The sequence below is a fragment of the Chrysochloris asiatica genome, unplaced genomic scaffold, assembly GCF_000296735.1.
Source record: "Chrysochloris asiatica unplaced genomic scaffold, ChrAsi1.0 scaffold00097, whole genome shotgun sequence".
NCBI lineage: Eukaryota > Metazoa > Chordata > Mammalia > Afrosoricida > Chrysochloridae > Chrysochloris > Chrysochloris asiatica.
In genome coordinates this window covers 5501286-5523767 of record NW_006408615.1, presented here as the reverse complement: position 1 = coordinate 5523767, position 22482 = coordinate 5501286, and the positions used below count along the sequence as shown (strand labels likewise).

The following is a 22482-nucleotide window of genomic DNA, read 5'->3' as shown; positions in this document are numbered from 1 at the left end:
GAGGCTCTGGATCAGAGTGGCAAGAACATGGATTTAGAGTCAGAAGAGACCTGGGTTGCTATCCCTGCTCTACCAAATTTCCAACTTTTCTGAGACCAATGTCTTCCTTCAAAGCTATGAAAATGATATTTACCTTTAATTAGTTTTTTTGAGGGGATTAAGTGAGATAATGTGAAACATTTGAACACAGCTCCTGAAAGATAATCTATTTCCATAGGCTGTGTAGAGGCATCTTACAGCGTGTGAGCACCTGGTTCCTTCTGATTGTCTGGCCATGGAGAAGAAGCAGGCACTCACCTTGGTTTCTGGCCTGCGGTTCAGTACACACGGGTATTGTCTGCAGACTGACCGGACTTGACTCACTAGAGGCGTTTCTTTGCAAAGATGTTGGAATTGGAGACTTTTTTGTAAGAAAGGCCTGATGGAAACTTTTTAGCGAATTATTTTTGTGGATAAGTATAAATTCCAAATTTAGGGTAATCATCAATGTTTCTTTCCCCAAAACTAAAATACAACCAACCTGATTAGATTTCAAAGACCAGGTCATTAGCAAAAACTAGCTATGTGAAACTAGAGAATGACCATATTAGATAAAAATGGACGATGGCTATACTGTTATGTAACTAAAGCCAAACCACTGAGAAAGGTGACTCATTCAGATGGACAGACGGCAGACACTACCACCAGTGGTACTGTCGTCTCCAGCATTGGCATTCGCTTTGGACTTACGTTGTTAACGTGCAAAATAGTAATTTTTTACTGTTGTTGTAAATGCAAAATGCCAGACAGAGATAGTTGATAGGCAAGGAGTCGGTGTAGTAGAGAATTTAAACCCCACACAGAAGAGCCTTCCAATGCAGGCAGTCCCTGGATTATGAGCCAGTGCCATTCCCTGGTCTATCTGTAAGTGACATTTGTATGTAAGTTGGAACGGTTAGGTAGGGTTGTATGATCTTAAATCAGTTAGTCTAAGATTTGTCTTAGTATATGGTGTGTGTACTGGGTTTTTCTATGCCTAAAAACAGTACGCATTTCGAGATACACTTGAGCGTCTGTAATGTAATAACGCAGCACTGCAACCACTCCTGTTTTGGTACACATGGCAAAGTAGCACCCGCTTGTTATTCTGAACCATTGTCTGAACCACAACATTCCCAGGCTGGACGGGGATTGGGTTGCATCCACAGGTTATATGTAAGTTGGATGTTTGTAAACCGGGCACTACCTGTAATTAGTTAAACGTTTTCTACAGTCCTTTAATAGCACAAAATACAAAGTTATTTTTCTCTGGAAAGTGAACTTCATTCTTTTTGTTTTAGATATTTTACGACTAGTTCACGTAGCTGGAAAAGATAGTACAAACCTCTTCACTCCCACGGGTTGTATCAAAGCGGAAGGTGACATCTCAAGTGTGGCTGATGGGTTTAAGTCTCATCTCATTCGCTTGCTTGGAAATCTGTGTTACAAGAATAAAGCAAACCAAGACAAGGTAACCTGGTTTATGAGTACCTGTTACATGTTCATGGTGGTATTCAGAATTTAGAATGCACTCACTTTTCAGGGGCAAAAGTCCGAGGTGCTTAGAACGTAGCTTGTTAATTGCACATATACATCAACACATTTTGTTCTGACAGATAAGCATAAAATGCTGTATTTGTTTTTGCATTGAGGTTTGTAATTTTATAATTTTGCATTGTCTTTTACCACTTGTCTTGTGTTTAGTCTCCTTTCTTTTAAGTTGTCAGTGTTTATCCTAAGCCTCGTTCTTTTTACAAATACCACGTAGCATCCGTAGAAAAATATCTAGCACATCATAGACATGTAATTAATCGCAGTAACTGCTGGTCACTGGCCTCCTGGTGTAGTACTGTGGGATCAGCACAGGACTGCAAAGCGCAAGGTCGGCAGTGGAAAGGTCGCTAACAGTCAGCACTTAACAACTATATATACATACATATATATTTTTTCCTTGTGATAATGATCAGTGTTGTTTTTATGTGCAGTTGAATTGGTTCCTTGCGGTTCAAAGTAACCTTGTGGTCCAGTGCGTTATCCTTCAGTGTCATACCGGGATTCCACACACACACACACACACACACATGCAGACACACATAAGATATATGTATGTATATCTTAATGTTTATAGATGATCCCATTGTAACCCTTTTCTTTTAGGCTTTCTGAATTTATTTTCATTTACAGATTAAGTCTTTGGAAACTGCTGGGTTAGCATTGGAAGCCTATTTTGTGCTAACTAGCTAAGATGGAAACTACACTGACTCTGTGGGGGGCGATGCAGAATAGATGGTGAGAAAATCAGACCACCTGCCTACCACTGAAGTAGGGTTTTTAACCCTGGGACGGACGGTACTTGTTTTACGTCATCAGAGCTGGAGCATGTCTGACAGATGGTATTTTTGAAAGGTGGTTGTGAAAGTATCTGTCGTCATTCTCTGTGGTCCTTCTGCAGTGCACCCGTCCCGTCCTCCCATTGAGAGGCGGCATCTGTGTCGTCGTCCCCTGTATTGCTCAGAGAAGTCCAGGTGCTCTGACTGCTCGGAATGATAAACTATGGTGGGAGGACCCTGAATCTTTCCTGGGTCTGACAGATTCTAGTCCTGGTCTCTTAGCAGCCTGTCACTATGTTAGAAGTACAGAAATCCTGAGGTCACTGTGCTGTGAGTTTCTGCGGTCACATGGAGAAGCTCTGGAGGATGACATGCCACGAGGGGAGAGAGAGAGAGAAAATCGGCTCTGTGAAAACATGAACAGTCAGATTCTGGAGCTGAAGGAGGGAACAGCACGGTTCAAACACTGAGAGGAAATCGGCAGCCTTTCTAGTGTGAAGAATCAGAGGACAGTGTTCCAGCCATTGCAGTCATGGAGAAGTGAAGGGAGAGCCCTGCGTAGGAGAGAACAGACCCTAAAGTCTATGCATCTACTTCCAAAGTCTGGTTAATGCCTGAATTACACACACAAGGTTCATCACTTCGTAGGGGAATGTAACAGAATTCAATTTTCACACTACGTTAGTGTTGTTAGGGGCTGTTGAGTCAGGTTCAATACACAGGAAACCTACACACAACAGAACAAACACTGCCCTATCCTGCACCGTCCTCATGGTCAATTCATCTCATAGCAGGTCTTCCTCGTTTTCACTGACCCTTCTCCACAGACTGGTCCCTTTTGTAAACTTACTGAAAGTACACGTGACAGTCTCGTCATCCTGGCTCCTACGGAGCATCTCTACTACACTTCTTCCAAGACAGATGTGTCCGTTCTTCTGGAAGCCCATGGTGTGTGTAGTCAGGATTCTTCGCCAACACTGTAATTTAAAAGCATCACTTCTTCTTCAATATTGGGTGATCTACCATAAGGAGCTCTGGTAGCGTAGTGGTTACGAATCGGGCTGCGAACCTTAATGTCAGCGGTTCGAAACTACCAGCTGCTCCGCGGGAGAAAGATGAGGCTTTCTACTCCCGTAAAGATTTACACCCTCGGAAACCCTGTACAGGGTCGCTATGGGTCGGACCCGACTCGACGGCACTTAACAACAACAACGACAACCATAGCTTGGGTCAGGTGGACCTTCGTCTTCAAAGTGACATCTTGACAACCTTCACAGTGTCCAGGATGCAATCTGAAATGACTGGATCTACAGGGATGTGACCAAATCTCAAGATGAAAGGAAAGAGGAGACTGACTTAGGTGACAGACACTCGGCTTAGCAGACAGGTCTTTAAGGCAGCGGTTACAAATTGACACACTGGCAATGGGGCTTGGGTTTTAAATTATATAACTGCTCAAGTATGTAAAAGAAAATGCTTGTAGTGAACAAAAAGACGCGGAAATCGCAGCAGACAAGGTAAAAAATATAAAAAAGAATCAGATGGAAATTCTAGAACTGAAAAACATAGTACCTGAAATAAAAAGAGAAAAATTACTGAGTGGACTTAACTCGAGATGACAAAATACAAAGGGAGAGAATCGTGTGCTGCAAGAGTAAGCCGTCAAAATCATGCAGAGATGACTCTAGGAAGGTCATTCACAGACACTGCAGTTTGGGGTGATTTGATGCACAGCCATCAGTAACTCGAATAATTTTAAGAGACTACATTTTGGGTGATTTGATATCCAGCAGACAATAAATGCAAAAATTCTAAGGGGTGATTTTGAGGTACAGCAGTCAGTAACTGGAGTAATTTTATGGTACTCCATTGGGGTGAGGTGCGGTACATCAGTCAGTAACTGGAGTAAGCCTATGGGATTCCATTGGGGTGATTTGAGGTACATCAGTCAGTAACTGGAGTAAATCTAAGGGACATGGCACAGAAGCCGACTGCTCAGGCATCTACTGTAAGAAGGCGCCATTTGGCAAGTCTCTTCATTTCCAAGCAGCCAGGACTGTAAGACTACTAATCCCTCTTGGAAAAATCACTTAACTGATTTCTGCAAGCCCAACTTGATGAGAATGAAACACTTTCCCTTTTCAGTGACTTAATGATTCAGTCTTTCTTGAGGAACACAGGGAGAGGCCATTTTCATTGTGTTGCTAATGTCCACCGGGCATGAAGGGCCCAAATGCAGTAATGCTTAAACAGCTTCTGAGATAAGTCAATGCTTTCAGGCTCAGGTTGCTTTGTAGGTAAACAGGAGTGTGCCTGTGTGCTGCTGTACAGAGGCCCTGGGCTCTCAGAAGCAAGTCACTCCAGAGAGATCGAAAGACTCATCGTGTAAGTGTGAGAATCCATGCGGCTTCTTCCAGTCTCTCGCCTCTGCCAGCAAAAGACCCCACCCTAAAAGCATCACCTCCTTCCTTCCTTCCTTCCGGAGAGTCTGGCAGTGCGTCAAGCCCCATTGTGGGTGTGCTAGAAACTTTTCTACTCTGGGAGCTGAATGCTGACTCCAGGGGGGCTGTTAGATGTACTGCCTCCCGGGGTGGAGTTTTCCAGCACTCAGATGACTTTAGAATCACTCTGGGGGAAGTGGAGGGTGATGTGACATCTCTTTATTGGGGGCCACTAGCTCTCATTGCTTTCTCTAGATGGGGTGTCCCACGTGTACCCAAAGTTAGTTCTGTGTCTGTTCTAAGACTTCAGATCTGAGTTAAGAAGGATTTTGTATCAGCCTAACTTAGATTCACCCCTCACCCAGAAAACAAAAAAAGAGAGCTATGTGTTTGTTTAGTGTCTACCATGGTACCAGCTTTATGCTTAGTGAATTACATGTATTATCAAACTTAATCTTTGTATCAGCCTTGCAAAGCAGGTTCTGTTAGCCACGTTTTCCAGGGCAGCCCTGCAGGGACTGGGTGTAGAGGCCAGAGGAGAATTTGGGTCTGTCAGACTCTGATCTCTCCCCTGTCCCATGGTGCTTCTTGTTGGGGAGGTTTCTGAAGCTTTGGAGGAAAAACTGTGAAATGGGTTTTAAAGGGCTGTATGTTGGAGGCAGGTGAATCTGGGTCTGCTGGGCTTGTTCACCAGGCCTGCAGGCCTCCTCTTGGTTCCTCCTCTCAGCTTGTGACACATCTTCCTGGCATGGTCAGGGATTTCCTGTGAACCTTTTCCCTCCAGGATCTTCGAGGGGCCATCCTCACCCCTTTGAACCAGAATCCCCACAGGTGTTTGTGGCGCACCTTTTGGTAGTTTGCACAATCCCTACTCCCTCTGAGGTTTGCTCAGAAACTTTATGACACATCCACTTGGGTCTCCATGCTCGTCTGTGTGACGTGTTCATTGCCGCGTCTTGCGTGCCCAGTGGAACCTCAGGACACCTCAGTGAGAGGCCCTGAAAGGCATCAGCCCCATCTTTCTAAACTGAGACACCCATACTCGGACAGACGTAGTGTGATTCATTCAGTTTGTATTTACTGGACAAAAATGAAAAACTGCTCTGGGTTCTGGAGAAGATAGTGACTCTCCTGGGGCAGAGCCGTCTGATAGGGTCTGTGTGGGAAGGCTGATCCGAGATGAGCCAATGAGGGCAGCAGGTCACTGAGCTGGAGACGAGAGCTGATTCTGGAGCATGCTTTTAAGGAAGATTATAATCTTCCTTTTCACTTTGCAGTTGGGCAGTATGTAAGTGCACCAAGGGCTCTGGCTGGATTCTGAAAATAATATCTTCCCCAGTCTTTCAGTCAGTCTGCTCTGGCAGAAACGGGATTCGGATTCCCTGCAGAGGAAGGCCTGCAGTCAGCAGGTCCTGGATAGGGTGGAGAGAGCCCTCACTGCCTCCTGCCTCCACTCTTACCTTGGTTTTGTGCTCTTATTTCCTTGCTCCATCTGTCGTGATCGGTTTACTTTGAAACCCCTACGGCTTGAAATGGAGCTTCTGTTTTGGTTTCAATTGTGAGATGCACATGGGTATTAATGCAGCCAACAGGAGGAAAGCATTCTTTGCCTGTGCTTTGTTAGAGTAAGGAATGCATGGTGTACTTTCTGTCTTCCCCATTCTTCCTTTCTTCACTATTGTCGCCAGTTCTTCAAGCGAGTGCTTTATTAGGGAAATAAAGATCAGACTTGCTTTTTTATTTCATAAAATGAAATGCTCTTTGACTAAATGGACTGGCAGTCTTTCTCTCCTCCCCACCCCCCTCGGGTGATGTCCGAGATGTCTAGCTTTCACGTTTGTTCCATCCTAATCATTCAGACAGAGGCACCTGGGAAGCTTTCGTGACAGGTAAAGCTTCACTCTCTACTCTGTGGAAAAGGTCAGCTTCTAAAGATTTGTTGTTGTTGTGAAGTGCTGTCGTGTTGGTTCCGACCCATAGCAACCCTATATAGGGTTTCCGAGGATCAGCTGGTGATCTTGAACCACTGACCTTGCAGTTCAAACTGCAATCTGGTGCATTAACCTACAACGCCACACCAGGTTGCCAGAAAAACAAAACAAAAAACAGATCCAGTCAAAGCAGTGACTTCCAAGGGGACCTCCTGGGCCAGTTAATTTCGAGGCAGAGAGGACATGTCAGAATGTTAAAGCGATTATTTTCTTAAAGGATGCAGGGTAGTCATGGGTGCTTCTCAGGAAGAAGTTTGAAGAAAATGGGAAACCGCACTGGTGAGAAAAAGGTCAGGGAAGGTGTGCTGAGGAATTTTTTTTACAATTACTACAATGCACTTGCTTATCTTCGAGGGTTGCCAGGACTCGCCTAGGAGAATTTCATTGGGAAACTACCTCGTCCACCTCCTACCCTAAATTTGTCCCTTCAGACTTCGTTTTGGTTCCACAAACACTAGAACATTATAAAAGGACACAAATTGAGCCCCTGGAGGCTGCCAAACTCGTTTTGACGTGGCGTGCATTGAAGAAGGTAGTGTTCATCAGGGAAGGGTCACAGAGATGGAAGCCCCGCCTTCACGAGTGTACTGAGCGAGGTGGAGGACATGTGGGGAACAAGAACTTGACATTTGGTATTTTCATTTCTTCAAGTGTTTGTGATTTCACAGCTGACCTTTTGGACTCACCCTGGAATATGTGGTGCTGATGGAGAACCTGTCTAGAGGGAGAGAGTTTGCGACACTGCACTGAATCCAAGCGGGACTTGGGAGTTAGAGAAACTTGGATTGACCTCTTGTTTTGCCATCTCTTTCCTGTGTCAGTGTGAGCCACTTACTTCGTCTTTGCATGTGTTATGTGGAGACAGTAATGCCTACCTGCTGGGATTGGGAGTGCTCACAGGAGAATGTCCATGGCATCTAATGATGGCCTAGTGTTTCTTCCCACTGCCTCCATCCCCTCCCCACCAGTCTGTAAACGGGTAGCTTTAGTTCATTTCTGTGTTGCCCTGTAACCAATGTGTAGACAAGGCCGTGCAGGATTTCCAGAGTTTCTAGTAACCTGCTTCTTCTGAACTGTGTCTGTCACTTTTTTAATAGATGGGACTTTGGGAGGAAGTAGAGTGAATGCACATGTGAGAACTAGATCCTTTGTGTCTTGTCAGTGTGACCTCACAGCTTACTGAGTTGCTTCCTCTTTTGTCATCATCTAGCAAAGTGCTGACCTGCTTTCTGTTGGATACTAGCCTCTGCCCGGCTCCGTCCTGGGAGCGTCTTCAGGACAGTTAACGATAGGGCTGTGACCCGCCTCAGACCGTGCGCTTCTCCTCTGTCCAACAAGCTGTGCAGAACCTGAGCTTATTGATAGGAAGATTGAAATGTAAGGACAAGATCTAGCTTGCTTAGAATTCCACATCTTTGTAATGTAATCCCAGTTCAAGAAATATGTCAAAATTCATACATCAAGCTGTCACCATCAGTTTCCTGAACTTACAGTTCCTGTTACCGTAAATGAAATTAAAATTCCTGTCTTGAGGACACATCACATGGTTCACTTTGTGGCAGCTGTAAAAATTTGAAAGACCTAGAGGACGTTCTACCGTTTGTCTTCACAGCCGTCTTTTTGGTGGCTTGTTACAGGTTGCCTGCTTTGTCCTTGTGCAGAAGAGGTCTCAGCGTCTGAAAGGAAGATGTGCAGTCGTTTATCCTAGTGATTGTCATAGAGACTGCGGTCTTCTAAGCAGGCTCCCGGCCCTGAGCTAGGCCCTCCACCTGCACTTTCTCCCAGCATCCACTGCTTCCCTCAGCCGTAAGCTCCTTGAAAGCAGAGCCCACCACTTCCTGTCTAGTAGTCATCACAACATCTGGCCCCTAATTATGTTCAAGTAGTGAGTGGTGGGCAGCTCTCCCTGAGTTCCTGACAGACCACAGCTACTGCGAGTTGAGTTCCTTGCTTGGAGGGATGGCCAACTAAGTTGTACACCCCATCCCAAACATCGCCCACAGTGCTGCCCAGCATCCACACGCACATCTGCCCTTTGCCATGGACTGCGGTGCATGGGAGCCTTGGTGTGAGCACTCGTTGCCATGCAGTGCGCCCTTCAGCTCTTGTGGAACTTTTCCTTGTGATCTAGTCTCCTCAACTTCTGGGATTTCTGTGGAGATTAGTGTTCTGAGACACACAGGTTTCTAAGGATCGTAAGGTAGCCTGTATTCTAGATACAGCAAGGAAGACATTGGCAAAGTGATTTGTCCATGGTGAGTCAGCACTTCGGAACGGCTTCTAAGCTGCCACTTCAGTTAACTTTCACCGTGCCACGTGACCCTTCTTAAAATAGCGATTTGAAAAGAATTTGTGTCTTAACAGTAAATCCAACTATTCCACAGTATCCTGGAAATATGTGGGACTCGGGTTTATGTGTATGTGAATTAGATATGTGGAATACTGTAAAGATACCGGTTGCTTTTAAACTTATTTATGTGTTTATTGATAGATCAATTAAAATCCCACTAAGTGAGGAAAATTAAACCGAATTTTGGCAAAGTAAAATGAAACTAATTGGAGAATTCACTTAATAATATTAAAATATATCTTAAAGCTAAGAGAGCCAAACAATGTACACAAGTCTGTAGGTTAATGGAAAAGACCATATAATTCCAAAACAGTTCTCTCGTATTGTTATTGTTAAGTGCCGTTGAGTAGGTTCCAACCCATAGCGACTCTGTATAGGGTTTCTGAGGAGCGCCTGGTGAGTTGGAACCACCGACCTTGCAGTTCAAACTGAGCTTGGGACCCAGCGCATTAGCCTGCAACATCACCTCAGGACTCATAACATATGGTAAGGACAGACTACAACCCAGAGAGAAAAAGAAAGCTTATTTCACAGAGGAACTAACTTTACCAACAGTAAACACCTTACTAAGTCTGCAATTGATTATAGCATAAAGTGTTAAAGATGAACCCGGAAATATGTGGGAAAAGATGGAATTGCTTTTGAGAATAGCAAGTGTATTTTATGGATTAGAATTTGAAGAGAGCCCGAGTGGTCCAGGAGTTCCACGCTCCACCACTGACTGAAGGGTGGCGGTTCACACTTGCCCCCCATGGCTCTGTCTGAGGAAGCCCAGGTACCTGTGGTGGAGATGATACCTGCTTCAGTACTAGAGGGCCCACCTCCTCTACCCAGTTTTTATGTTAATAGAGGTTCCAGACTCTCGTTCCTCACCAGCAATGTGAAGCATTGTGGGAATGTGTCCGTGTTCCACTCACCCTCCCTCCCTCCAAGTTTGGACAGACACTCGCCTGATTTTCATGACAGCCGCCTGCTGTGGGCCCCATCCTCGACTGGGGTTTTCCTTTCACCTCACAGCCTTTGCAGGCCCAAGGCCTCCTGTCTGGTGTGTGTTTTTTCCCAGTTGGATTGCAGTTGCCTCCTCTCCTGCTTTGAATGTCTAGTATTTCAGGTGTAGCTGCTGCAGGTGGCAGGGTGATGCTGTGGCCCTCAGAGTGAGCTCTGTCGGTCGGGTGGACAGGAGCTGCTGGGCCTGGGCTCCCTGCATGGTCTTCCCAGGGATCTAGCCGTCTTTGGGAGGAGTGGGAGACACAATTCACCTCCCAGTGTTTTCAATCAGTAGCAGGTCCCACACACTCGTGGCTTTCCAGGAACCTCCATGTCTTCATGTGGAAATGAAGGTGGTGTCGCTTGTGTCCGCACGTCTGTACCTGCATACCCATGGTCACTGAGTCTGCCCAGAGGCCAGATCAGAACAGTCCCCTAATGTTCCCAAGGCTGTCATCTACACAGAGACTTCCTGGTGGCAGTGTGGGTAAGAATACTAGGCTGCTAACCACAAGGTTGACGGTTCAAGAGCATCAACTGCTCTATAAGAGAAAGATGAAGCAGTCTGCTCTCATCAAGATCTGCCATCTCAGAAACCCTGTGGAGAACCTCTAGTCTGTCACCTAGGGTCACACCGAGTTGGAATCAACTTAATGGCAGTGGGCTTGGGGTTTGAATTTGTTTCATCGTCACAGAAGCAGACTGCCACATCTACTCCCACAAAAGGGTCAGCTCATCAACTCTGGTTCCAGCCAAGTGCTGAACTGCTGAACCCCACGGTTTGTGTTGCTTCTGTTTAGAGCCGTGGAGTGGGTTCGGGCTCATAGCGATCCTGTATAGGGTTTCTAAGGAGCGACTGGTGAGTTTGAACTGCCAGCCTTGTGGTTAGCAGCACATTGCTGACCCTTCAGCGCTTCCCCTTAAGGATTGATCATGGAGAGGACCATTTTATGAGTGCCGCCTCTGTGAACTTGGGGTCTTTGAGTACGGGTCACAGCCAGTAGGGGTGCTGCCCTCCCATGGGACTTCAGGTCTCTCCTGGGGAGAAGTCTGGGTCTGGCCGGCTCCTCTGCTGTTTTCCGCTCCTCTTCTGCGTGTTTTCCTGCTGCCCCGGCACCAAGGAGGACTGCAGAGGCTCACAGAGCCTCTCTGGGGTCGCTCCTCATCATACCCACCATGTCTGTGTGCTTGTGACGTCTTGTGGCTCTCCCTGGGGCCCTCTTTGGTGGCTTGGTTGCTTCACAGCCTCTCCCTCTCCACAGCATTGTTCATTATGCACAAAGCTTGTTTTGATCTTTCTTACAAATGTAGGTTACAGTGCAGATGCACCACGAAGGGGCATCGTCCTAAGGCCTCCCGAGTGTTTTCCTGAGCGCCAAGTTGGCTAACATGGTCAGGAGAGAACAAGATGGACAAGGGAACAAGCGATCCTTGGCCTTCCATCTCTTTGCCGTCTCTCCTGTGCCTCACGCTCTGTGTCCCGTTCGCCAGAAGAGAAATGACGTGGCCAGTGATTGTGGCCGGGGCCACCTTGCCCAGAACTTTCATGCTACTGATAACCATCACCTTTCTCAATTTGGAAGCATTTTTGCCAGGCCGACAGCCCACGTGAGGGAGCTTGTTTGTTGGCCAGGTCAGCTTCGCCCCAGGGGTACTTGAATGGCCTCACCCCATCGCAGTTGGCTCTTCCCTAAGAGTGAGAGCGGTGTAGTTCATGACTGACCCAGAGTCCACACACAAAGACAATGGCCATTCTGACCCGAACCAGTTGCTAGCAAGTGTATTCTGATGCCTGGTGACCTGTAAGTGTCTGCAGGTCTGTGCTGTATGGAAGTAAAGGCGATTTTTGTCAGTGAAGCTAAAACAGGAGATTACTTTAGAGGAGTACCCTGAGTATGGACTTGAACCATTTGACATGTCCAGAAAGATCTTTATTAAGGAAATATCTACCAATATGTATGCTTGATCAGTAAGGCAAATAAACAGTCATCCACAAGGAAAACACCTGTGATGAGCTTTTGAAAGATAGTTTCAGTTCTTTGTCTGACTGTAATTTACTAGGGAGGCTCTTTGCAACATTTCAGCCTTTTCTGTGCCAAATCACACGAATCCTCCTTCTCCGGCCAGCTGTGTGTGTGTGTGTGTTGCTGCTATTGTCCTTTTCAGTGTGAACTATTTGTGTTATTGTATTAATAGCTTATGTTACAAATCCTTCTGCATCCTGCACTTAGCTCATGTTACTCAGATATTTGCATAATTGGTTTAACATGAGATTAATTTCTGGGCGTGACTCATAGCTATTTTACTGGGTCCTTATCAGTGTGACTGTTGAATTTACCCACTGGAAAAATTCAGGTGGAAACTTAAAACAAGGGACAAATGTGGGATTGGAGTTGAGCCCCTTGTGGTCAGCTGATGAAAGTGGAGGATGAGTGTGTGAGGGGCTGCATTGTGTCCCCCAGAAAGTCTACTCTCATACCTGCATCTCTGCAGGTGGGATCTGTTAACCTGAGGTCACCCAAGGCCGGGGGCTCCAAATCCCATTTCAGTGTGTCCTTAGCAGCGAAGAGATGCCGAGAGAGGGACGGCGGTCCCTTGAAGACGGGCGGAGATGGTGTGATGCTTGGCAAAGAGCCAGGATGGTTCTTCTTTGAAGCCTTCAGCGGGATTGGGGTCCTCCTGACACCCTGACTTCAATGTTCCTACGGCCCTGCTGGTGGAATCGGAGATGAGAATGACAGTTTCACGTTTCCAAAGGAACCCGAGCCCTTATCCTCTTTGAGACCCAGATGGCTTTGGTGTGTACCTGAAGCTCTTGGGGAGGGCTGAGGTGGGGGTGCTGACAGGGACGATCCTCCTTGTGGGGGAGAGGGTGTGTCCTGGGCCTTTCAACTACAACCGCCTCCCTCTGCTCACCACAGAGACAAAACAGAAGTGTGGCAGCGCTTTGGTGTGGAGTGGAGCGGCGCAGCCTACGTAGAAATGCAGAGGAGCACAGCAGGAAGGCTCCCGGGGAGCCCCCCACGGTCACCCCCTCCAGCATTGAGTCAGACTGAAGATTTGACTGCTGCCCTGACCCCCCCTGCGGGGCCCCCTGGAGAAGGTGTTCACAGTGGGAGGAATGTATGCTCAGTCCACGGAAGGGAGGGGGAGAGCCGTCCTATCTCCTCGGTAAGATGGATCTGCTTCCAGTCCTGCAGAACCATCTCTAATCACTGGAGAAGCATGCCGGCAATCCCATCGTGCTGTGGGAAACTGCAGGTTAAGCATTGCTCTGCTAACCCTGTTTGCTCCCGTAAAGACTGACAGTCTTGGAAAGTCCTATACAGGGGTCCTTCACAAAATGGTTTGGTTTTGGCAACTATGAAAAGGGTACGTACAATTTCCCCCAATATCACTCCCTCCACCACCCCTACATAAGCACATAGGATTCGGGCAGTTTTGCTCCCACGAAGATATACAGCCTTGGAAACCCTCTTTAGAGTCACTAAGAGTTGGAACACACTCATTAGCAGTTCGGGTTAGAATTCTGTTATACGCCAAGTACTATCTTACTGTCTTGTAAGAGTTGTTTTCTGATCATTTTTCATATACTCTTCCTCTCTGACTTATTACACCGACAACCACTGAGTCTTCTCCATACACTGATCCTTACTGATCACTTGGCACGGCCCCGAGCTCCCTGTCCTAGGGGATGATTCTCGGTTCCCTATCTTCATATCCAGACTCAGGGATGGTCTCCCTGTACCTCTGGGCCATCAGTTCCCCCTGTATCAGCTTTCCTGACTGTGCTGACGCAGTGAAAAAGCTCAGAAAGACCAATTTTACTCTTAGAATCCCACCTTACACATTTATGGCTTGCACTGCAACAAGTGAAGTTCCCTAAGGAACATCACCCGTAACTTCAAGATCCTTGGATGTGTGATTCTTGGGGAGCTCCCGGTGGGAACAATGTGTCATAGTCGGAAAGTGTGTGCTTCATGGAGACCCACCCAGGCCCCTGTGCTCACACAGGCGTGCCTGTGCACACACTCAGCCCACAACTGAACGGAGTACTGATGGAATGATAGGTAAGACCTTATCTCGAGGGGCACACTTATGATGTACAGCTTCCTGTGACGTCTCGTTTCTGAAGCGCCTGAGGGGCCGTCATCTTGATTACCAGAATCCAGTGCTGTGCTGCTATTCCAGGCTTGCCGCCTCGCCTGCCCAGCAGATAGAGACTCTCATGGACGCATAAATCATGACAGCAGGATCCAGACGGAGCCAAGAAGAAGCGATTGAGATCGTACCGAGTTAGCAAGATGTAACGGAATGCAGACAGTCTTATTTAAAAGCAGCACATTTCCTATCTTTGAAGGCACTTTTAAAAACCTATTGCCAAAAAACAGACATTCATCAAGAGCATACAATATGCCAAGCACTAGGCCAGGTGCTGAAGGTGCAGACAGGAAGGAAATGATCTTGCCCTTGAGTGACTCTGAGCATGAAGCAAGGTGCCGAAAAGGAAGATTCTAATGTGGTCTGATTCAACAACTCAAACCCAGACTTGTAGGATCCAGTAGAATAGCTCCCCTTAGGGTTTCTGAAACTCGTTATCTTTACAGGATCAGACTGTTTCATCTTTCTCCCAAGGGACTGTTGGTGGGTTTGAACTGCTGACCTTGCATTTAGCAGCCCAATGTTTAACTCACTGTTCTGCCAGGGCTCCTTATTTGGCCTGGTACGTTGGGTTTTTGTAAGAGGGCCGTAGGAACCCTGGCACAGAGGTTAAGTTCCAGACGGCCAGCTGAAAGGCTGGTGGTTTCAATACACCCAGTGACTACGGAGAAAGACTTGGCAATATGCTTCCTATAAGATGGCAGCCTGGACAGTACCCAACAAGGACGTGGCAGCACTGCTGTGGTGGGAACAAGGAGGGGCACTTCCCAAGGGAGTCAATGCAGAACAGACTCGCAGGATCGACGCTATTTGATGATGTCCTCATCAGGACCCAGGTGAAGTGATCGGCAGAGCTGAGGGGGAGTGGCAGGGGTTACAGACCCAGGGGAAGTGGGTATGGCTGGCTTACTCGCTCTTACTCATAGCAACACAGTTCCATGGTGGTGGGCATCTCTTCTAGATGTAAATTTCCATCACCTTGGAAAATTTCATTATGTGCAGGCTGGCTTTCTGTGCCGGGGAATAAAGGCCCAGCTGAAGGAATGAGGAACAGGGCGGAACCGTGAATTCTTTTCTCTGGTGACGGCATCTGTGCTCACACATCCACATTCCCGGGTGTCAACTTCCCTGTGAGTAGGAGTCCACATCCTGGTGGTCCTGGCTGGTGCTGTGGTGGCAGGACCTCCCAGATTGTACGCCGGCTACCTGTGAGTGCGTCCTCTGTCTGTACGCCCCACACAGGGGGGCTTGTTCAAGCAGCAGAAGCTGTTACTCCGCGGTACACCCTTGACCTTAGCCCTGTGGCAGAGTCTGCTAAGCTTTAGAGCTCACAGAGTGAGATGTAATCCTGGGTCTCAAGGAACTGATGGTCTGATCGTGAGATGGACAGTGATCTGTGCACGCAAGGAAAGGGCATCTCACCAAGACTTGGAAGATGAGCAGAAACTTCCTGGGCGTAATACTGCTGCTTTGGAGTATTAACCACTCCTCCTCAAGTTCGCTTTGAACCACAAGGTCGGCTGATCAAACTCACCAGCCACCACTCAGAAACCCTACAGGGTTGCTATGAGTTGGAACCAACTTAACAGCATGTATCAACAACAACTGTAGCAGTAGTCACAACAGTATTCAAAGTCATTATTAATGGTGCCAGTGGTTAAGCACTAGACTACTAGCCAAGAGGTTAGTGGTTCAAACCCACCCTGAGGCTCCTCAGAAGAGCTGTCTGCTTTGAAACCCCTATGGAGCGGTTCTCCTCCGCACACACGGACGCAGTGGACACCAGACTCAGAGTCCTCATCTCAGGACACCTCTTGCTGTGACTTCCTACATTTTATTAACCGAATGTTGGAGGTTGAGGGGGACCATCAAGTGCCCAGCAGAGGCAGAGGCGCCCCCTAGTGGAGAGACTCTGAGGGGTGGGGATAAAGGGAGGGACGGGCGAAAACCTTTTGAAGATAGAAATGCCTACGGAACATTCCTTTTGGTAGGCCTGTTGTCTTATCAGCCTTATGTTTTAAAAACTCGGTTTTCCATATTTTGTTACTTTGTTGTTGTTAAATGCTGTCAAGTCTTGTCCGTCCGACTCCTAGTGACCGTACATAGGAGTGGCTGGTGACTTTGACCCGCCAACCTTGCAGTTCAAACCAACTTTGCGGTCGAGTATTTACTCTACAGTGCCTGTTAGTGGGCTTGTATTGGAGTTTTAAGTAGAGATGAAAATATCATGTAAAATGCCACAATGCAGTAAGCTCATGTATGCCTTACACTCTGCCCTCGATCCCAGCACCGTGCTGACCATGATGGGGTCTCTGTCATCGTTTTTATCACAGGAGGGCTGCTGCATATTCTTCAGTGAGACTTGTCCGAGGTCTCATGTAGTCCTGTGCTTAGTGGCCATTTCTCCCTAGCCTTTATAGGAAGAGTAGCTGCAGGAGCCGGTATGGGTCGTTTGTGACCTAGTAAAATCGATTTCCAGCAAGTATAAAAAGTTCATTGTAATTAATAACGCGTTATATACATAGCAACTCATTTTCAGTCTACCGTTTTTGAATCTTCTGAATCCAGTGACTAGAATGTTTTATACAACCCTTTGCTCTTTATTTTTTAAGTCTTACACTTCTTCTCCCCTTTTGCCTAGTCGTTATTTTGTGATTACAAAACAGTCTGTTTTAAACTGCGCACATTGGGTTAGCAAAGGTTGATTGTTTGTCTAAATGGTATTAATTAAGGTTGGAAAGACTTAGGCCATAGCCATAGAGTTATTTGTAAGCTGTTGGCTAATAATGAAGAGGCTGATTTAAATGTAATTAGGTTGAAACTATATGTATTTAATTGGATTAAAGTATAATCTGGCTTTTTTTTTTTTTTTTAAAAAGCAACCCTACATACCTCTGAGACATGCTAGGTGTGGTTCTAACCTACCAGGTGAATGGACCAGGTAAGCTTTTAAGAGTCTGACTCCTGGATATTTGTGATTTTTCAAAAACAAATACAAAAACACCTATTGAAGCATGTTTTTTGCCTCACTTCATGGTTTTAAAGGCGCCCTGGTGGCACCGTATTTAAGTACTCGGCTGATACAGAAAGCTCAGTGGTTTGAAGCCACCAGCTGCTCCGCGGCTGTCTGCTTTTTCTAAAGATTTACAGCGTGAGCCTCTAGGGGACAGCTCTCTTCCGTCCTGGGGAATCGCTGTGTGTCCGAATTGTCGGGACAGCAATGGGGCTTCTGGTTTAAGTGACTGAGCACCAAACATTAACCATCAAAGATTGTCACCTTCAGAACAGTAAGGGGAATCTAGGCAGCAGAGACACCATGTATGTGATTTTGGTTTGTGAAATCGAAGACTTGAAGGTCATTTCCTCTGTGCCCTATGCTGGCTTGCGTCATGGCGTTTCTGAGGCTGTTGTGATTTTTCTCCAGGGTCCGTCTCCCTTCCAGGGGCAGGGAGCTTAGCTTAAAGCTCTTCTCTGTAGCGACAGTGCCTAACAGAGGCCTGACCCAGAGTAGGTATTCCTGTATCCCCTACTACTGGGAAGGGGGATGGCTGTTTCTTGTAGCTGTGTAGATGATTGAGAAAGTGTAGATCATTATAGTCAGAAACCTATGTAGGATCTTTTGGCTATTGTAGATTCTTTGCTTGATATTGCTAAATGTGTCTATGTGCTGTGTCTAGATCTAGTCTGTGTCTGTGCACTTAATCTTGGATACAGTAGTGTTTATAGCCTAATTGTGACTCCATAGTACTCAGAACTACCCTCCTGAAATTGTCCAGCTTCTGGGCTATCTCTTGGTCGGACTCCTGGCTGGGCTCTTCTTTCTAGTTCTTTCAAGCTGGGCTGGATTATCTGCTTGAAGGACATAGCAAGAGCTGGAACCTAAGAGCAGGAACAGAAGTGCCTGAGGGACTCATTGTAAGGTCATCAAGCGCCACAGTGGCCCCGTCGTCCTTGGAGGCAACCTTGTTCTGCCTCTGTCTGCGCATGCCTGTCTCTTCCTTCCCTAAGCTGTGGTGGTGATGGTGTTGTGGAGTCGGTTTGGACCCATAGCGACCCTGTGTAGAACAGAAGGAAACACCGCTCAGTCCTGCGCCAGCCTCACGGTCATTGCTGGTTGAGCCCATTGCAGCCACTGGGCCAGTCCATCTCTTTCCACTTCTCCAGGGACTCGTCCCTCCTGATCACCAGCCCCCAGAGAAGTCTCACCATTCTCCCTCTGAAGGAGGTGATGGAAAGACCATGGCTTGGTGCAGGCACATCTAAATCTTCAAGTGACATCTTCGAATACTGCGGTGTTCATTTGAAATCTTCCTCTCTTCTCACATTCTAAAATGATTCCAAATCCCTCTCCTTTGTAAAGTCCCTTCATTCCATACTGAGAAGACCTTCAGAAGCTGCCTCTCCGTCTGAATGGAATCAAAGCCATCTCTGAGTCATCTTCCCCTTTGGTCCTCCCAGACCTCCCACAGTCCTCCGTAGGAGGCTTCCTCTAAGCCAGAGGTCTTTCCACGGGCTTTGCCCTGGGCTAACCCAGCATTGTTCTGCCTTGTCCCTGCAGACTTGTGTTAGACTTGCTGTTATGCATCCTTGCCTTTCACCAGTGATGGTTTGATTCTCCTTCATGCTTGGTGGATGGTGTAGAGTGAAGGTTTTCTTTTTATAGCAACCTCTTGCGTGCTTTGGTGAGGAGGAGCTAAATGAGCTTTTTAAGCAAATGAGGGAGTCTTTTAGAACTCTGCTGGGGCAAACAACCCATTTCCCAAGCCACACATCTATTTAGTAAAGGGGCTGGGGGGAAACCTGTGAAAATGCCCAGACACTGCTGCCCTCAGCACTTCCTGATGTGTTCTCTCCAGGAGACCAGGAGGCCATCATGTCTCCACTCCCCCCTGCTACCCCCGCCCTGTCATGTCCATTGATTGGCAGCGGGGAGCCTGGCCCCCATAGACACTCCACATTGGGTTTTGTTATGACCTGCCTTAAAGTTTTCCCCGTATGCTATTTGTTTATCATTTAATTCACAACCACCATTATTTCTAGAAACCTCCTCCCTTGTTATTTTATTTTTTTAAAACATAAAGGACCATGTGATAACTGTCAATCAGGTGGATGATCACAGGCCCCTTCAGAATTCTAGTGAAGCAGCTTCGAGAAGTGTGCTGTCAGGAAAGTGAACCAGGCAGAGGACTCATGGGGTCAGAGAAGGTGGGCCGGGCCCCAGGAAGCATCTGCAGGGACAGGACCAAGCCCACAATAGGCCAGAGTGGTACGTGGGGGCAGAGGGGAGAAAGCCCACAGTAGGCCAGAGTGGTACGTGGGGGCAAAGGGGAGAAAGCCCACAGTAGGCCAGTGTGGTATGTGGGGGCAGAGGGGAGAAAGCCCACAATAGGCCAGTGTGGTGCGTGGGAGCAGTGGGGAGAAAGTCTCTGAGCACTGTGGACAGCTGGGAGCCGCTCATGAACACAGACATGCTCACGAACTAGGAAAAGGGTACCTCCATGTGCTCAGCGGTTTTGGAAAGCCTCATGACACCCCTAGACCTCGTTCCTGGTGTCATGAAGGCTCTAGAGGACCCCACAGACTATGCCCACATACTGCCGCTGGTCTTGCCCTGCAGCCCTATGCACAGGCCTCGCCCGCTTCCCTCCGGCTCCCCGCTCACATCTTCGTTACCGATGATCCTTCGAAGTGAAGATGGTGACTCTGTGTGAGGCTTTGGACGTGTTGTCAGGAGACAGGGGCCCCAAGCCCAAGCCCTTTGCCATCGGGCTGTCTGCCACTCACAGCGACCATATATACAGGGTTTCCAAGACTAATGCTTTACAGGAGCAGACAGCCTCATCGTTCACCCTCAGAGCGACTGGTGGGCTTGAATTGCCAACCTAGTGGTTAGCGGCCCAACACCTAACCCACAGCGCCCCCAGGACTTGTTTGGTAAGTAGAAGGTCAGTAGAGAAGTCCCTCAACAAGGTAGATGGACTGACACCGTGGCTGTAACCGCGCTCAAACAGCAGTGGTGGAGGTGGTAGTCTAGGACCGCCGTGCAGTGTTGTGTGCTGTTGTGCATACGGTTGCTGTGGGTTAAAGACACCTGACAGCAATGTTAGTGGAATTGCTGGATTGTACAATGGTGCGTATTTAATTTATAAGAAACTGCCAAACTGTTGTCCAGAGGAGCAGTACCATTTTGTATTTCCATCTGGTTTACGTGGTTTACATGTTTTAAATTTCAGTTTCTGGTTATCATTGGCCGTATACGAAATGCAGGTTGTTTTTACATAGGCCATCTTCCTACAGCTGTACGAACTTCACTTACTAATTTTAAGGTGTGTTTTTGTTACTGTTTCTTTACTCGATAGACTTTCTATGTAGACATTGAATAGAGTTTGATTTCCTACTTTTCCCATCTGTGTGCTTTTACTTCCATTTCTTGTTGCACTGCGGAGACATTTGTGCTCATGGGTAATGTCTGCCTCGCCCTGGAGTGGGGACAGAAACTGCTTTTCCTCCGGAGAATTATGTACACTGAAGAGAGAAGTTTAAACAACACCTGGGGAAAACTCTAGCTGTTGATAGAACAAGCTGAGGTACAAGCTTTCTTCTATGTAAGGGATAAGCACTGGACTGCTAACTGCAGGGTCCAAACCCTCCAGGTGTTCAGTGGAAACAAGGTGAAGTTTTCTGCCTCAGTCAAGATGCACAACCTCGGAAACGCTACAGAAGGTCACGTGAGCCCAAGGAGGCTCAGTGGCAGTGGGCTTTTGTGTTTCTGTGTAAAGGTTCCTCATTCCTGGAATATTAACCACAGCCAGTTTTCATGTGCAGTCCTTTGTGAGTAGAGAGAATGGTCTGTAGAAACCAGTATTAAAGAATGCAGAACCATAGCAGCAGAACATCTTGTGGTCTCTGGGACCCACAGGACTCTTCTATTCCACCTGCTCCAGACACTGCCATTTTAGTGTGCCGTGGACAGGGCAAAGGTGTGTACACGTGCACACCCAGGCACCCTGGGGTCTACCACCCTGGGGTGCTTGTCCTGTTGAAGTGGCAGCACAGCCAGCCCCCAGCTTAGAGGAGCCTCTGGGTCAAGACCCTGTGCTCCAGCCTGCAGAGGACTCAGCCACTGCGCTCCATCGCAGAAATGAAGGCAAAACTGGGAAATACAAACATGGTGAGGGTTTGTAGAAGGGGTGTGGGCTTGTCGAGAGTTCATGTTTACTCATACTGAACAGCAGTGACTTATTTATAAGGTAGTTGAATTATCGTCAGAAATGATTATCTATAGTTTTAGATTTATTAAAATAAAGTTCAAGTTAGGTGACTACCAAAGGTGGTTTTGGACTGTCTTTGTCTACGTAGTAACACCCTTTTCCCCTGCCCTGTGACTTTTTAAAATGAAACTTGAAGTAGTGTGATATGGAGGGAGGTTTTGTGAAACACAAAAGTTTACTTTGTTTTGGTGCTAGAGATCTTTCCTCTTTAAGGCATTTTGTCTGAACCTGGACCTGAAGTTTGTCAAACACAGTAATGCTCCCGACAAATACCACCAGTCTTTAATGTGTTATATCTCAGCAGGCCTGTGAGCCTCTGGTGGTGATTGGGAAGCTGGGATTCAGAGACTAAGTGGGGCATCTCTGGGCGCTGACATCTCACTGTCCCCTGGCTGGTTGCGTGTGCCCTGGCCTACATCTGACCCAGTGCTGCGGCGCCCCAGCCTACATCTGACCCTCCAGGCTGGGTGCCTTACCCTTGAACATATCTGTGATCTTCCTGGATTCCAGTTTTCTTATCTTTAGAATCAGAATAGGGGTCCAAACTCTGTAATCCTGCAGTTAAACACAGATCCTATTTTGCAGGTAGCCCTGGTACCAGGGAAGGTTATGTATTGAGCTGCTGACCAGAAGGTTGGCGATTTGCACACAGCAGCCACTCCACAGGAGAAAGATACGACCCTTTGTTTCCATAAAGGTTTGTAGTCTAGGAAACCTTCCGTAGGATCACCATGAATTGGATTCGATTTGACAGCAGGAAGACAGAACATAAACACACACAGCACACAGCAAAAGGCTTCAGTGCCGGTTTCCCATTTGTTCATCACTGCCTTTAGAAATGCAAACCATGATCTAGCTTAATCTTCACCTACCATGGATTTAAGGAGCTCTGATAGCATAGTGGTTACGAATCGGGCTGCGAACCTTAAGGCC

General features: G+C 47.2%; 1 protein-coding gene across 1 annotated transcript in view; it reads left to right on the top strand.

Annotated features, from left to right (window-relative positions):
• ATXN10 (ataxin 10) overlaps positions 1-22482 on the top strand; it is a 180944-nt gene that overhangs the window by 96353 nt on the left and 62109 nt on the right. The window contains exon 9 of the mRNA XM_006866892.1: positions 1320-1489. Coding sequence (XP_006866954.1) covers positions 1320-1489 — 170 coding nt within the window. The remainder of the gene's footprint in view (positions 1-1319; positions 1490-22482) is intronic.